The 13,599-nt window shown below is 63.4% G+C and overlaps 1 protein-coding gene across 1 annotated transcript in view; it reads right to left on the reverse strand.

Annotated features, from left to right (window-relative positions):
• GAS6 (growth arrest specific 6) overlaps positions 1 to 13,599 on the reverse strand; it is a 33,482-nt gene that overhangs the window by 2,887 nt on the left and 16,996 nt on the right. Inside the window, exons 5-13 of the mRNA XM_079903157.1 lie at positions 12,155 to 12,277; positions 11,287 to 11,409; positions 8,884 to 9,006; positions 8,210 to 8,331; positions 7,467 to 7,585; positions 7,003 to 7,192; positions 4,750 to 4,914; positions 3,586 to 3,754; positions 179 to 351 (exon numbers count right to left, since the gene is read on the reverse strand). Coding sequence (XP_079759283.1) covers positions 179 to 351; positions 3,586 to 3,754; positions 4,750 to 4,914; positions 7,003 to 7,192; positions 7,467 to 7,585; positions 8,210 to 8,331; positions 8,884 to 9,006; positions 11,287 to 11,409; positions 12,155 to 12,277 — 1,307 coding nt within the window. The remainder of the gene's footprint in view (positions 1 to 178; positions 352 to 3,585; positions 3,755 to 4,749; positions 4,915 to 7,002; positions 7,193 to 7,466; positions 7,586 to 8,209; positions 8,332 to 8,883; positions 9,007 to 11,286; positions 11,410 to 12,154; positions 12,278 to 13,599) is intronic.

A 13,599-nucleotide genomic window follows, 5' to 3' on the forward strand; every position in this document is an offset into this window, starting at 1 on the left:
TCGGGAACGCAACACTGTCCCCGAGCCACGCGCGGCTGCTCTGACCCTGGAGAGAGACGGGGAGGGTGGGCTGGAACCTCGAGGGCCACGGTGCGGGCCGCAGCCTGGCTGGGCACTGGGCGCTGGGGCAGCAGTTTGTCCTCAGGGGTCGGGGGTGGGGTGGGGCAGTGAGTGGTACCTGCTTTTTGAGCTTCTTGGTGGAGTGGTAGTCGACCAGGGCCACGGAGAGGGCCACGGCCTGGTCATCGCCCACCAGCGCAAGCAGCATCCCCGTGTCGGCGGCGGGGCGGATCCGAGCCACGGCCTCTACTTCCCAGGTGGTCTCGGTCCCGACGTCCGGCGACGTCCGAGCTGCAATGAAGGCGGCACATCACAGGGCGATCCAGACCCGAGAGGCGGGGAGCGAGACGCGGCGAGCTCAGCTCCCCCGCGGCCCCGGGCAGCAGAGGACGCCGGGCGGCGGAGGAGGTGGGAAGCCGGTAACAGCCTCCCAGAACCCGCGGTTCGCGCCAACAGCTGGGAAGTGACGGGGGCCGGGCTCTGGACTCAGGTCTGGGCCGCAGTCCAGAGGCCCCAGGCCGCCTGAGGATGGCCATGCCGCCCGCTCCCCCGAGCGCCCCTTCGCGTGACCACCGGGCCACCTAGTCCCGCCGGGACCTCAGACGCGCCACTTGGGCCGTGCTCAGCCCCCGGGCGCCCCCGACTCCCTCCCCGCAGGTCAGTTGAATGGGGCAGGCGTCTCAGCCTTCGACCCTCTGCACCTCAGCTGCGGCCTTGTGCAGCCCCGCAAGCTGAAGGACTTTCCAAAGTTAAAGACGCGAAGAAAATGGACGCTTCCACGAGCCCCACTCAACAGCACATACGATCTTACATCCTGAGCTGCGCTTTTCTACCGTCACAGTCGACGCGTCCGCGGGTGAGGTTTTGTTCGGGCGTGTTAGACGGGCCGCAGTAGGTACCGCGTGTGGATTATAAACCATACGGTGCGTGTCACGTACACGACGCATCGGAATGAGTATACATGGTGCACGCCTCTTGCACAAACTGCTCCAAAGCACTTGTGGTAGCAGGGCTGCATTCTGGTTCTCGGAGGGCGAACGCCACCTCACGTTTCCTCCCCACGTGTGATCACCTGCTGCTGAAGAGGCCAGACAACCTCCGCCCTCTTGGTTTTTAAGTGTTTCTACCTCGTGAGGATGTCAGGCAGGGGCTGCTTCGGCAGAAGGATGCTGAGGCCACGTCTGCGAACATTTGGGCTCGGACCTTGCCGTGGGCCGGTCTCTCTCCCCAGTGGACTGTGTGCCCCTCAAGTCGTGTGTGCGTCCGCATCCCAGAGGGGCCTGTTACGGCCAGTCCCCATAATTGTTCATCGAATCGAACGCACACAGAATTGGAAAAAGGAACTGACCCAGCCTTCTCCTCTGCTGCCGAGCTCCCCCTGCACCCCTGCGGCAGGGGGAATATGTTCCCTGCGGAGTCCCCGGACAGAGGAGGCCCGCGGCCTGGTTGCCAGCAGTGTGCTTAAGGCACCGACGCCTTGGCTCCCCTGGGGAGTTTTCTCGGGTGCACAGTGGGGTCAACCACACGCCCCTCACCGAGGGCTTCTCAGGCTTTGAGACCCAGTGAGTCCAGATCCACTGGGACCTGCTGCTGAGGACAGTATCTGTCATTTCCTAATGTGTCCTTTCTGTGTTGTAACGTGAGAACGTTGACGGTATAGTTCAAGACACATTAAAAAGCATAGAGTTCTAACTACCATTTGGCCTTTGTTGTCACAGAACTTGAAGATCAAAACCATGCAGCAAAGCGGCGAGCAGACCGCAGCAGGCACGGTGACGGGCGCAGGGACGGCACTGCAGCCAGTGGAGACCGTGCCTGCGGTGTCTGCGTTACCACAGTGTTAGTGAAAAAGGAATAAAACACTTATGCTCCATGATGTGATGTTAAACATCATAGGATGCTCTAGGTTTGCACGTACAAAAACAAAGACTGAAAGAGTGAGGTGTTTTGTGTGAGGTGGTGTGATTAGGGGTCAATGGTTCTTTTCTAAAAACCCTTCAGTGACGTGGTGATGCTTTTGACAATTAAAGACAGAAAGGGGACAGTGACACAAGGTCTTGAGAGGATGGCCCGACTTGCTAAGGAGGAGGGAGCAGGCCCCACGTCCTCCGAGCTGGACGGGCCCTCCTTGAACTTGCAGGCCACCGGGGCAGTGAGGTCTGAAGGAGGCAGCAGGCCACCTGCCCTCCTGGGCTGACAAGCAGGGCCGGGATGGGGTGGGGGGTCACGTGTGCGCCTTCAACCACGAAAGGCTCAGAGTCTAGGAACAGAGACGGGTGGGGGTACCCCGGGGACTCTCTCAGGGTGAGAGTGTGGAGGGGGGAGCAGAGCCGGGAGCGGGGGCCTTCGCAGCAATGCCAGGAGCCTGGCAGGAGGAGTGGGCTGCGGAGAAGGGGAGGGGGGCGACCCTGGAGCCTCCCTGGACCAGGTGTCCACCTGGGACTGCCGGGCAGCCCGGGCTCTGGATGCCTTCCCGACCCTCGGAAAGAGGCGCACGGTTCTGTGCGAGCTGTCCCTGGGCCGGGACCCAGGGCTCTCCCAACATCCTCAACCTGGAAGTCACTAAGGCCCGTGAGCCCAGGCACGGTGACACCTCGGGGCTGCAGCTGGTGCCCCCTGGGAAACAGAGGCTAACTTCAACCCTGTCAGAGGGGAAGTCGGGGAAATCCTGGGTCCAGACTCAAGTGGAGCCGCCACCGTCCCCGCCCCCCGCCCCCGACGTCCGCACCGTCCGGGTTGACGTCCCCAGAGCAGAGGTGGCAACGGTACCGCCGGGATTTGGAACATTCACTCATTTCACATAAAGCTGACATCTAAGTGCTCACCTATCAGCACGGGAGGATTATTTGTCTTTACTGTAGAAGTTGTCACTGATGGATAATAAAAGGGAAGAGATAGCTGTGGTTTGTTCCAGGAATGAAGGGCCCTGCTTCACAGAAGCCAGAGGGACCCCGGGCCGACCCTGTGTCCCCTGCGGCAGCGCGCTGGCCCCCAGCTGCCCACCCCGCCCGCCACGAGGCCTGCTCCTGTCTCCCCGGGCGTGAAGGAGAAGCTCCTTTGCTGCCTCCGTGGCGGCTGGAAAAGCCCGGCTCCCTGGGGCCTCTCTCCTTCTCGTCCTTCTGAAGCTCGAGCTCAGGGACTCCTTGAGCCGTTGCCCCCTCCCCACGGCCCACGGCGCTGTGACTGCAGTGCTGGGCGTTCCCGAGTGGCTCCGTCTACATCTACGTGGATGAGCCTGAGCCTGTCTTGTCTCGGAAGCTTCTGGGAAGCTCCCCTTAGAGCCCTGCATCCGCCTGCCCGTCTCGGCCACCAAGCACCGGCACCCTCCTCCGTCCCTTTTTTTCCAGCCCTGCGCCCTGGGAGTGGGCCTGTGCCCCGCCCGTAGCCCGGGGGCCGTGAGGCCGTCCCTTCTGCCGTCTTCCCCAGTAGGAAACTGCTTCCTGCTTCTCTGGTTTTTAGTGTATTTCGGCGTATTTTGGCTGCAAGGACAAGCGCAGCCATCCCGATGCAGGAGCCAGGACTCACCATAATCCAGGCTGTAGGAGGCAAACCCTCTCCCAGGGAAGAAGGAGCCTCTCTCGGTCAAGGAGAAGCACTGCATGTTCACGTTCGCCTTGACCGTCTCCTGGACGGTGGTGTCCTCACCGTCCAGCCAGTGCCAACTCCTCAGGCAGCCGTCCAGACGGGGGTTCATCTGGAAAGACAGAGACCCCCGGTGGCTGCCTGGTGCCGCCCGCTCCCACAGTGTCCTCCCGGCGCAGGCACGTGGAAATCCACCACTAACGTGGATGAATCCTGCGGGGGGAGGTGTTTCCACTACAGGCTCCGCGCTCACGGAGGGATTCGCTGCCCGACTCCAGGTACACGGCACACGCGGCAGCACATCCGCGCCCCACCCGTCCTCCTCTGCCTGCACCCGGTCCCCACTCAGCTAACAGACACAGGGCGCTGACCACCACCTGGAAGGACGAGGGCGAGGGGCCCCTTCCACAGCAGCTGTGCCTGCGCTCCTGCCAGGCGCCCAGAGCACCTGGGGTGTGTAGGGCGGGGGCTGGGCACCCGCAGCTGTGCACTTGCCGCGTGGCTCTGCGCACATCAGGTCGCCCCAGCCTTTGTCTGTAAAACGAGGAGGCGTGAGGCACACGGATGGGACTCTGGGGTGTGGGCCAGCCCTCTGGGGGGAAGGTGCTGCCGCCGCCACCCTCTACTCAGAACCTCAGCGTGCTGGACTCACGTCTCGTGTTCCGTGTGGAATCAGACCCGGAACACCAGGGATTCTGGCCGTGGACATCGGCACACCGGGGGAGTGGGCTGATGAGATGGGACAGGACTTTGGGAAATGACCGATGCCAACCTCCCGTTAGGTCTTGTTTCCCCTGTGGGAATCCCGGCAGGCTTTACAACCCAATGTACTTGGGAACTGCCCAAAAGAGTTGAGTGTTCCTTTTGTTAAAGGATAATTTCTTTGTGATTTATCTCCTCTGCAAAATAGACATTTTTACCATGAATTTAGACGAGAACGCAAATGAGTTTCGTAGAGAGATGGTGCGGTGCGTGACGCAGCTGCACTGCGGCTTGTTAGGGTCTAGGGATGCTTGCCTCCCTCCGGTCCTCTCCCAGGGCCCTCAGGGTTAACCCCTGCGCTCAGCCACCTGGGCTCCGACCTCAGGGGCTAAGGACAGTACTTACAGGCTGGACGAGGTCTTTCTCCTTGAAGGGAACGCCTCCCACGGTCAGGTTCAGATGGTATAGTCCTCTGTCCAGCTGGAACAGGTCACCGGCCACGGCGATCTTCATGACAGCATCCTTGTTCACCTTGATCACCAGGTTCCGTTCGAGCTCCTCAACAGAGATCTGAAGAGCACAAGTGCTGTGAGGGTGGATGTGCACCTTCTGAAGGGGCGCCGAGCCTTGGGTACCAATTCCCATCACCACCCAGGGCCAAGAGACCCCCAGCCTCGGGGGGGCCACGTTCCCATCACCACCCAGGGCCAAGAGACCCCCAGCCTCGGGGGGGCCACGTTCCCATCACCACCCAGAGCCAAGAGACCCCCAGCCTCGGGGGGGCCACGTTCCCATCACCACCCAGGGCCAAGAGACCCCCAGCCTCGGGGGGGCCACGTTCCCATCACCACCCAGGGCCAAGAGACCCCCAGCCTCGGGGGGGCCACGTTCCCATCACCACCCAGAGCCAAGAGACCCCCAGCCTCGGGGGGGCCACGTTCCCATCACCACCCAGGGCCAAGAGACCCCCAGCCTCGGGGGGGCCACGTTCCCATCACCACCCAGGGCCAAGAGACCCCCAGCCTCGGGGGGTCCATGCTCATCACCTGTACTGCTTCCCTGGCATCTACGGTGTGGCTCCGACCCTGCCGGTTTTGGTTTCCTTCCCAATGCTACTCCCTCCCCCTGGCCCCCCCTCCTCCTGCAGGTGAGCCCACCTGGAGCCCCTTCCCCATCTCTGGACCCTAAATTAAGCCTCAGTCAGGGAGCTGCCTTCCGGGGGCCTGAGGTCACTGCCCCCTTGGGTCAGCCCTGACACCTCTGGCCCTTAGCTTCTCCTACCCCTCACTGAGCACTCTGAATACAAGAGGACATATGTTACCTCAGGATCTCCAGCAATAGTGCCTGGCACGGACTGAATGCTGACTGAACGTATGAATTCTTTCTAAAACTTGCCATTCTTTCCTGCTTTCCTTGTAGGAAAATTAAAAAATCTGTCACTCTATACGATGCATCTTCCTAATGACCCAGAAGCCCCTCAATTTCCTTTCTGGCTCAGATGGAGAAACATTTAGGTACTGGGTCTGAATTTGGTCAGGAGACAGCAGTGTGCACATGTGGGGAGCCTCAGGGGCAGGGAGAGTGGGCAGAGGTCGTTGTGGAACTGGCCCTGCACCTCAAGGACCAGTTTGTGCCTTGGGTGGACTGGCAGCCACGTGTATCCACTGGTCATGCCTCCTCTAGCCCCTTCCCCTCGGGCAGTGTCCCAGCCCCGCTCGGGACCCTCCTGCCCTCAACCGCGGGGCAGCGGGTTCCCACGTGTGGAGCTCCCTCAACCCCGAGACGGCTTCCCTCTAGATCGACTGTTTTATCTGTAACTTTGCGGAAGGCATCCCTCCTGCTGCTTTGGAGATGCTCGTGCTTTAAGAGTCCAGGAAAGGAGGAGCTAGACGCCACCGACAGGATGGAAATATTAGCAAACGTCTACACTGTTTTCATTCGCAGAGACCAGGGCAAATTTTTCCATTTAATCTTCACTTCTAGAGGAAAAAAGAATGCTTTTCCCATTTCTCTTTCAAGCACTTACTTCTAAAAGCCCAGTTCCAACTAAGGTTGCCTCCAAGTTTGGGGAGGGAGCCTGCGTGTCACAGGCTGCTTTGCGCCAGGCATCATGATGGAGGACAGAGCGGCCGCTCCAAAGCCACCGGCTGCAGTTCAGGCTCTGGGCGGTCAGGGCACCTCCGTCAAGAGGCTGGAGGTCAGCATGAACGGAGCAGGCCAGGGGGCCAGAGCCTGGGACGGCGTCACGAGTCACGTCTGACCCTGCCCCACACCGAGAGCCGGGCCCCAGGACCTTGGCCGGTTCTCAGCCTCGACGCGACTGGCAGTCTGAACCGGCGGGTCCTCGGTCCTCAGCCTCAATCCAGCTGCCAGGGGACCCCCATACCCCCCCACAGCTGTGATAAGCAGAAGTGTCTCCAGACACAGCCAGGTGTCCTCAGAGGAGTCACCCCACTGAGAATCACGGCCGCTGCGGTGGAAGCCCTGCTCTGCTTCTGTGAGGACATAATGCCCATCTGAGCGCAGGCTTTCTGGCGCGGGGCCGTCCTGCCGCGGCTGCACCCACTAACTGCTGAGTGGGCGAGTGCAAGTAGATGCTGGGTCCTCGGCCCAGGAGCTCCGGGCCGGCCCAGGCGGCACGGAGGGGGCCACGCTCACCGTCTGCCACGAGCCGTGGTTGATGATGGGTCCGCTGCTGGTGACGCGGCCCACGCCCTGGTAGCGGAGCTGCAGCTCCAGTCGGCCGGCCCGCAGGCCCAGGACGATCCAGGTGCTGTCCCGATGGCCTCCGGCGAAAAACAGGACGCCCTCAGGATCGAAGGTCCTGAAGTCGAACTCAGCCACCAGTCTGAGCGCCGGCAGAAACGAGTGGGTTACACGCGGGTCGTGGTGCGTGACCCCTCCCGGTGGGGCTCGCCTGGCCTTGGGAAGAGCCCAGGTGAGCGGGCCGAATGCCGCCCGCACCCCAACGCCAGCAGCGAGTCCCCGGGGAGGCGTACAGCTGGCACCAGCCCTGAGGCCCACGCGGCTGTGCTGGACTGCGGGCTCCCTGGCCAGGACGCGAGCACGGGGCTGACTTTGCCCCCCGCCGCCAGGCCCAGACGCTCGGGCCGTCCTCTCACCTCGTGGGCTGCAGCCGTTTGAAGCGCAGCCTGATCACGGGCGTCCCGCTGAACATGCGGCCCAGGTACAGCGACTTCACACTCTTGGCCACGTTGAAGGGCACACAGGGCAGGATGTCCTGTCAGGAGCGGGGAGCTGGCCTCAGGTGGGGGCCCTCGGCCGGGCTCCCACTGGAACCCCCAGGGACCCTGCTGCCCCCAGCCCAGCCCACCATGGGGGCTCCCAGGGGAGGCTGGTCTCCGATGTTTTCAGAGGCCCCCGCTCCCTGCTGGCAGCTTCTCCAGCACTCTCCTTCCCTGTGCATTTCCCTTCTGCTTTCATATTTTAATTATGGAATATTTCAAACGTACGGAGAATAATAAAAACAACTATAAAATGTAAAACAAGCAAAAAATGGAGACCTTGAAGTTGCTTCTAGAATGTTCCCTGCTCTACGATGCGGCTTCTCCACTACCTGGAGGGCCACACGGTGGGAGCCCCGGGGGGGTCACAGGGCAGCCAGGGCAGGCCTGCCCTCACGGTCAGGGGGCACCTTGCTGCCCACGCATCGCAGAGCCCGGGCGGGGGCTGCGGTCACGCGTGTGAGTGAGTCGCACTGGGGAGGAGCTGAGGTGGCCACAACCACACATCGGGTGGCACGGCCACGCCTCCCACCCCGCCTCTCCCCACGGGCCCGAGGACGCGCTCCCAGCCAGCCCCACGCGGGGCCACAGCGCAGCCGGGAGGCCGGGCCAGGCGCTACCTCGCAGGTGTTCATGTCCCGGGACAGCTTGAGGCCCCCGCGCCCGTCACAGTGGCAGGTGTAGCTCCCAGGGGAGTTGACGCAGGCCTGCTCGCAGCGCCCCTCCGCACACTCGTCCACATCTGCCAGCCACAAGGAAGCGCCTGAGCCCACTGACGCCACCACGCACCCTGCTGCCCCATCACACCGCCACGGACGTGAGTCCCCAGCCCGAGACCCGGCAGCTCCAGGCCCGTGGCTCCTGCCCAGCTGGCCGGCTCCTTCCTGGGGACGCGGGACGGAGGCCGTCAGCATGGCCAGGTCAGCGTGGGACACAGGGACAGCCTGGTGGGCGGGCAGGGCCAGGACTACCCCATCCCCTCCCTGGTGGAGGGGGCAGCCGCTGGCCCCAGGCAAGAAGGTGGTGGGAGGGAGCAGGGCTCTCGGCGCCCCCGGACTCGGCTGGGCTAGGCCGCACCGAGGGCAGGAGACAAGCCTGTTGCCCAGAAGCACAGGGGCCCCGCCTGGTCGGTCTCCCTGTGTCTCTGGGGAAGAGGCCCAGGTGCACAAGGGGCGCGCGCCATGTCGCAGGTGTGCAGGACCCACACGAGCGCTCAAGCACGCTGTGCTCCTGGGAGAGCAGTGCCCTGCGCACGCATGTGTGTGCGTGTCTCGTGTGGTGTCGGGGCGGGTACCTCGGCAGGACTTCTCCTGGGAGCTGAACGCGTAGCCCTCGTCGCAGAGGCAGGAGTAGGAGCCCGGCAGGTTCTGGCACTGAGCCTCCCCGCAGGCGCCTGCGTCCGCACATTCATCCAAGTCTGCAGGAAAAACCAGCTGTGTTTCAGGTCCACCAGGCCTGCTGGCAGCCGGCCCGAAATGAGACGCCGCCAGCCAGGCTGGGAACCGCCGCTGAGAGGCATCCAGCTCTGCAGAGTGAGCACAGCCTGGCCCGGCGCTGTCATCACTGCACCCTGGGCGACGCAGCCCTCCTCCCCTCCCCTCCCCCATTCCCTCTCCCCTCCCTCCCCTTCCCTCCCCTCCCCCTCCCTCCTCTCCCCTCCTCTCCCCCTCCCCTCCCCATTCCCTCTCCCCTCCCTCCCCTCCTCCCCCTCCCTTCTCTCCCCCTCCCCTCCCCGCTCCTCTCCAGCCTCCTCCCTTCCTTCCATCCACTGGGCTTTCCAGCCCCAACCCAGGAGCAGGGGTTGGGGGGGGGGCACTGCTGATCAGGGGCCTGGTTGAGAAGGCTGATTCCAGACAGTGTACAGGGCACCACCTGGCCGGGCTGCACACAATTGGTGCTTAATTCCAATGACTGCAGTCCAGGAAGGTAAAAAAGGAACTCCTGGGGCCCTTTGACTAGAAGTCCCAGCCTGCGTCCTGGAGCCCTGAGCTGACCACGGAGCCCACCACTGCCTGCCAGGCCTCACTCAGGCTCCCTGGTTCCAACCCCCTCCCCTCGCACCGGGGGCTGCCCGTGGGAAGCCAACGCCACAGTCGCTGTAACTGACAATCAAGGGTCAGTCCTGAGGTTCCATCCCCTCCGCCCCTCTGGCAAACAAGTACAGAAAGCCTGCAGTTAAGAACTGGTTCCTAAAGTGACAGAGGGACTTTCTAGAAAGCGCAACCGTTACTTCAAGTAACATCGATTCCTCAGAAGGCACACAGGACCGCATGCCGCAGACTCACGACCTCATTACAAGGGCAGTTGAGCAAACACAGGCTTTCAGATGTGGAAACTAAGACTTCTCCCCGTGCTCAATCGTGGGAAGGAGACAACACAAAGGGCACCTGCTCCCCGCAGGGAGCCTGTAAACCTACACGGTTCCACATCGTCAGGACCCACCTGCACAAGGACCAGACTGCAGCCGTGATGCGGGCTGCTCCGTCCTGAGCAGAACTGAATCTCTGGCTTCACAATTCCAAGAACTGGCCTCACGAGAATGGGATTAACACTGTTGCTCATAATAATCTATATGTTTGTGGGCATCAAAATAATTGTAGCTGGCTCTGCCCCTATATGTAAGCGGACAACCAAAACCGTCAGCAGAGACGCTACAGGCCCACGTCAACGTCGTCCGCTCTGAGCATACGGCGCCTGTCAGCACGAAGAAGACAGAAGACGGACCTTCACCCCTAACCCCACGGAAGTGGAACGATGTCTGACGGGGGATTCGTAAGCAGCTCTCCACAGGGAACTGCCCTCAGGAAGCCCCCTTCCTCGTCACTTTAGCAGAGACACACTGCAACCGGCTTTCGACCAGGCACCCCCACGCTCTACTCATCTCAGCCCAGGCACACCTCTCAGATCTCTTGATCACACAATACCTCGCCTAACCTGTCTCTTCTTTCTGTAGATCAAAGGAGTAGAAATGAAGAATAATGAACAGATGACCAGATCTCCCGCCAGCTTCCCCTCCAGTAATCTCCCGAACGAACTGTGTGACCAAGATCGCATCTAGAGGGAGGCCGTGAGGAGTCGACACGCCCGCACACAGTGGGGACGGCAAGGACTCTGACCCCCCATCTCAGGGATTAACTCAGATCCCTTCTCTGTCTCCCTTTAGAAGCTTTCAGGGCCGGGCGGAATCTTCGGAGGTGGTTTCTGGGGGACTCTGAGGACGCCATCTCCCCAGATCGCTGGCCTTCTTTCTGCCGGTTGTGAGCGCTGGTTTTGTAAGCAGTGAGCAGTGGGACCCTGGGCTCCCTGCCCACCCCCCCACCCCCGCCCCAGATGTCCTGGGCCCCGACTGGCACAGAAGCCTCTGCTGGCTCTGTGGCCTGGAAGGAGGCCTGGCAGCCGCCTCCCATCCTGGGGCAGTAAGCACGGCCTCCCCCGCTGGGCCGGCCCTGTCCACAGGCCCTGGTGCCTCAGCCCGTGTGGAGGTGCTGGGGCAGCTCCCCGTGGCCGCGGACATGCCCGGGCATGTGCTGTGTCTGCAGGACGCCCACAGCCTCCAGAGCCTGAGGGACCAGCCACGGCCTGCAGCCTCTCGCAGAGGAGCAAAGCGACTGTGGCTTCAGCCAACCGGCAACTTGGCAATCGCAGAAGAAAATGGGGGAGGAGGAGAGAGGACGGCAACCAGGACCCAGGGCCTCACCGTGGCAGGTCCGGCCGTCCAGGGAGAGTGCGTAGCCACTGTAGCAGCCACACTGGAAGCTGCCCGGCTTGTTGTAGCAAATCTGGCTGCAGATCCCGCTCTCCTGGCTGCACTCATTGACATCTGGGAACAGGACACAGGGACGGAGAGAGCCAGAGGTGACCCACAACCCGCCTGGAGCACGTCGCAGCGCCTGCACCCCGACCCCATGGGATCCCCCCTCAGATCCTGGGTGGGAGGGCACAGGGGCCCGGGGCTCCCACTGCAGCCAGGGGGCCGCCTGAGGGTTCTAACCACATCCGGGGGGTTTTCTGCAGCTCTCCGCTGACCCTGCGCACTGCAGACTCAGAGAGTCTCTTGACTCCTTTCTGACAGCTGGGGGGCCGCGCCGGGCGGGGCAGCTACAGGGCACTCTTACTGCCCTGCTCTCAGGAGGGGTCAGCGCCCTCCCCGCCCCCCCCCCCACCCAAGGAGGTGGCCTGGCCAGAGCACAGTTCAGGGCTCAGCACGGTGGGTTTTCAAGCTGGGTGGCGCCCCGCCCGGGGGGGAGAGGCAAGACCTCCCGCGCTGTGCAAACATTCGCGCTCTTGGGAGGACCCCCCCCCCGCCCATCTTCTCCCGGGAGCTGGGAGGGGGCCGGCCAGTGAGGGGCCTGGACCCCTGGCCTGCCGCCCTCCCACTTCTCCTCTCTCTGCTCTCAGCCAGACGGGCCGGTGCGGCTGTGTCCCCGGCGGGGTGGCAGGCGGCCCGGCGGGGAGAGGCGGAAGAGAGAAGGACTCAGGGCCCCACCAGCCCGGGGGCCCTCGGGTGGCCCTGCAGGGAGGGCCTGACACCTATGCCCAGGCCCGCCCCCAGGCCGTGGCCTTACCTCTGTTGCAGAGCCGTCCCGCCCAGCCGTCTCTGCACTGGCAGTAGAAGGTGCCCATGAGGTCCTGGCAGACCTGGGTCCCCCCCTTATCGCAGGGGTCTGGGTAGCACTGATCCGGCAGCTCTGAGTTGGAAGGAAGGAGAAGGCGGCCCTGAGCTGTCCCTGGTCGGCTGGGAGGAAACCGAGGCAGGTCTGGGGCACTAACGTCCCCTCCACTGGCCCCGGCGGGCCGCACAGGACACCCACCTCTGGGAGGGAGGGCGTCACAGACCAGGCTGGCCAGGCCCCGCCGATCCCAGGAAACCCAGGTCAGCTCGGAAGGAGTGGCCGCCCACCCCCTGGGCCCGAGGTCAGGGCCGCGGCCCCGGGGCAGCAGAGGAGAGGAGTGGGCCTGGCTGGGCCCCGGGAGCTTGGACCTCCCAGGGAGCAGGTCCACAGGGCCCTGGCCGGTCCACGGGCCAGCCCAGCAGACACAGAACATCCCCTGCCCCGGCGGCCGTGTCCACCCTGCCAGGCCAGGACCCCTGGCCTGTGGGGTCCAGTTCGCACAGAGGGCGCCCACAGCCTCCCCGCCCGCCCCTCGGGTGGGCCTGCTGCCTCTGCCTCCGCTTGGACACGGTCCAGGCCGTCCAGGCCCCGGACTCCGCTGCTCCCCTTTCTCTCCGACACACGCCGGCCCCACGGCCTGTCGGCTTCAGCGATGCTGGTGACCAATGGCCATCCTGCTTCTCTGATCGGCCTGCTTTCAGTGGAGGGGAACGGGGCACATTTCCCGGGGCCCTGGAGACGGCAGGGCAGCCACCCGGCCAGGCTCAGCCCTGCGATGCCGCCTTTCTGTGTGCCAGCGGCCACTACCTTCTCATACCCGGGCGTCCACCTGCAGCACCTGAGCCAGGCACTGTCGTGCGTCTATTCACCGAGCGACGGGCCCGTCTGAGCGCTGGGAAGCCCACGACAGGTGGCCACGGTGCTTCCGCCCTCCCTCTGCCCCCGCCCTGTGTGGAGCTGAGGTCACCACTCACTCCACAGCCTGGTCACTAGGAAGAGGCCAAGCCAGCACGTGACCATTGAGAGCGCCAGGCGGGCACTCACCCCCGCCTCTTCACTTCTTTCTCAGGACGCTGACGTCTCCAGCTGGACGCTGGTCTGGGGACAGTGTTTCCACCGTGGGCTTGCTCCTGGTCCCAGGAGGGCAGTGGGCCCCTGTCCCCCGGCTCAGCAGGCCTCGCGCCAGCCCCTGTCCTTGGCATGGACCCAAAACTGTGCTTTGTCCCACTGCGTCCCTGTGGGTCTGGGGCCCGGTCACCGGGGGGCCCCTCGGGGAGGGCCCAGCATAACTGTTTGTGTGCGCAACCCCGGAACCCACGTCTCTCGCTGGGCTCTCCTTGTGGCCTTTCCACGGGACCCCCAAACCTTGCTTGTTCTGCACAACTACAGCCCACAGA

This window comes from Stenella coeruleoalba, assembly GCF_951394435.1.
Source record: "Stenella coeruleoalba genome assembly, chromosome: 18".
Taxonomy (NCBI): domain Eukaryota; kingdom Metazoa; phylum Chordata; class Mammalia; order Artiodactyla; family Delphinidae; genus Stenella; species Stenella coeruleoalba.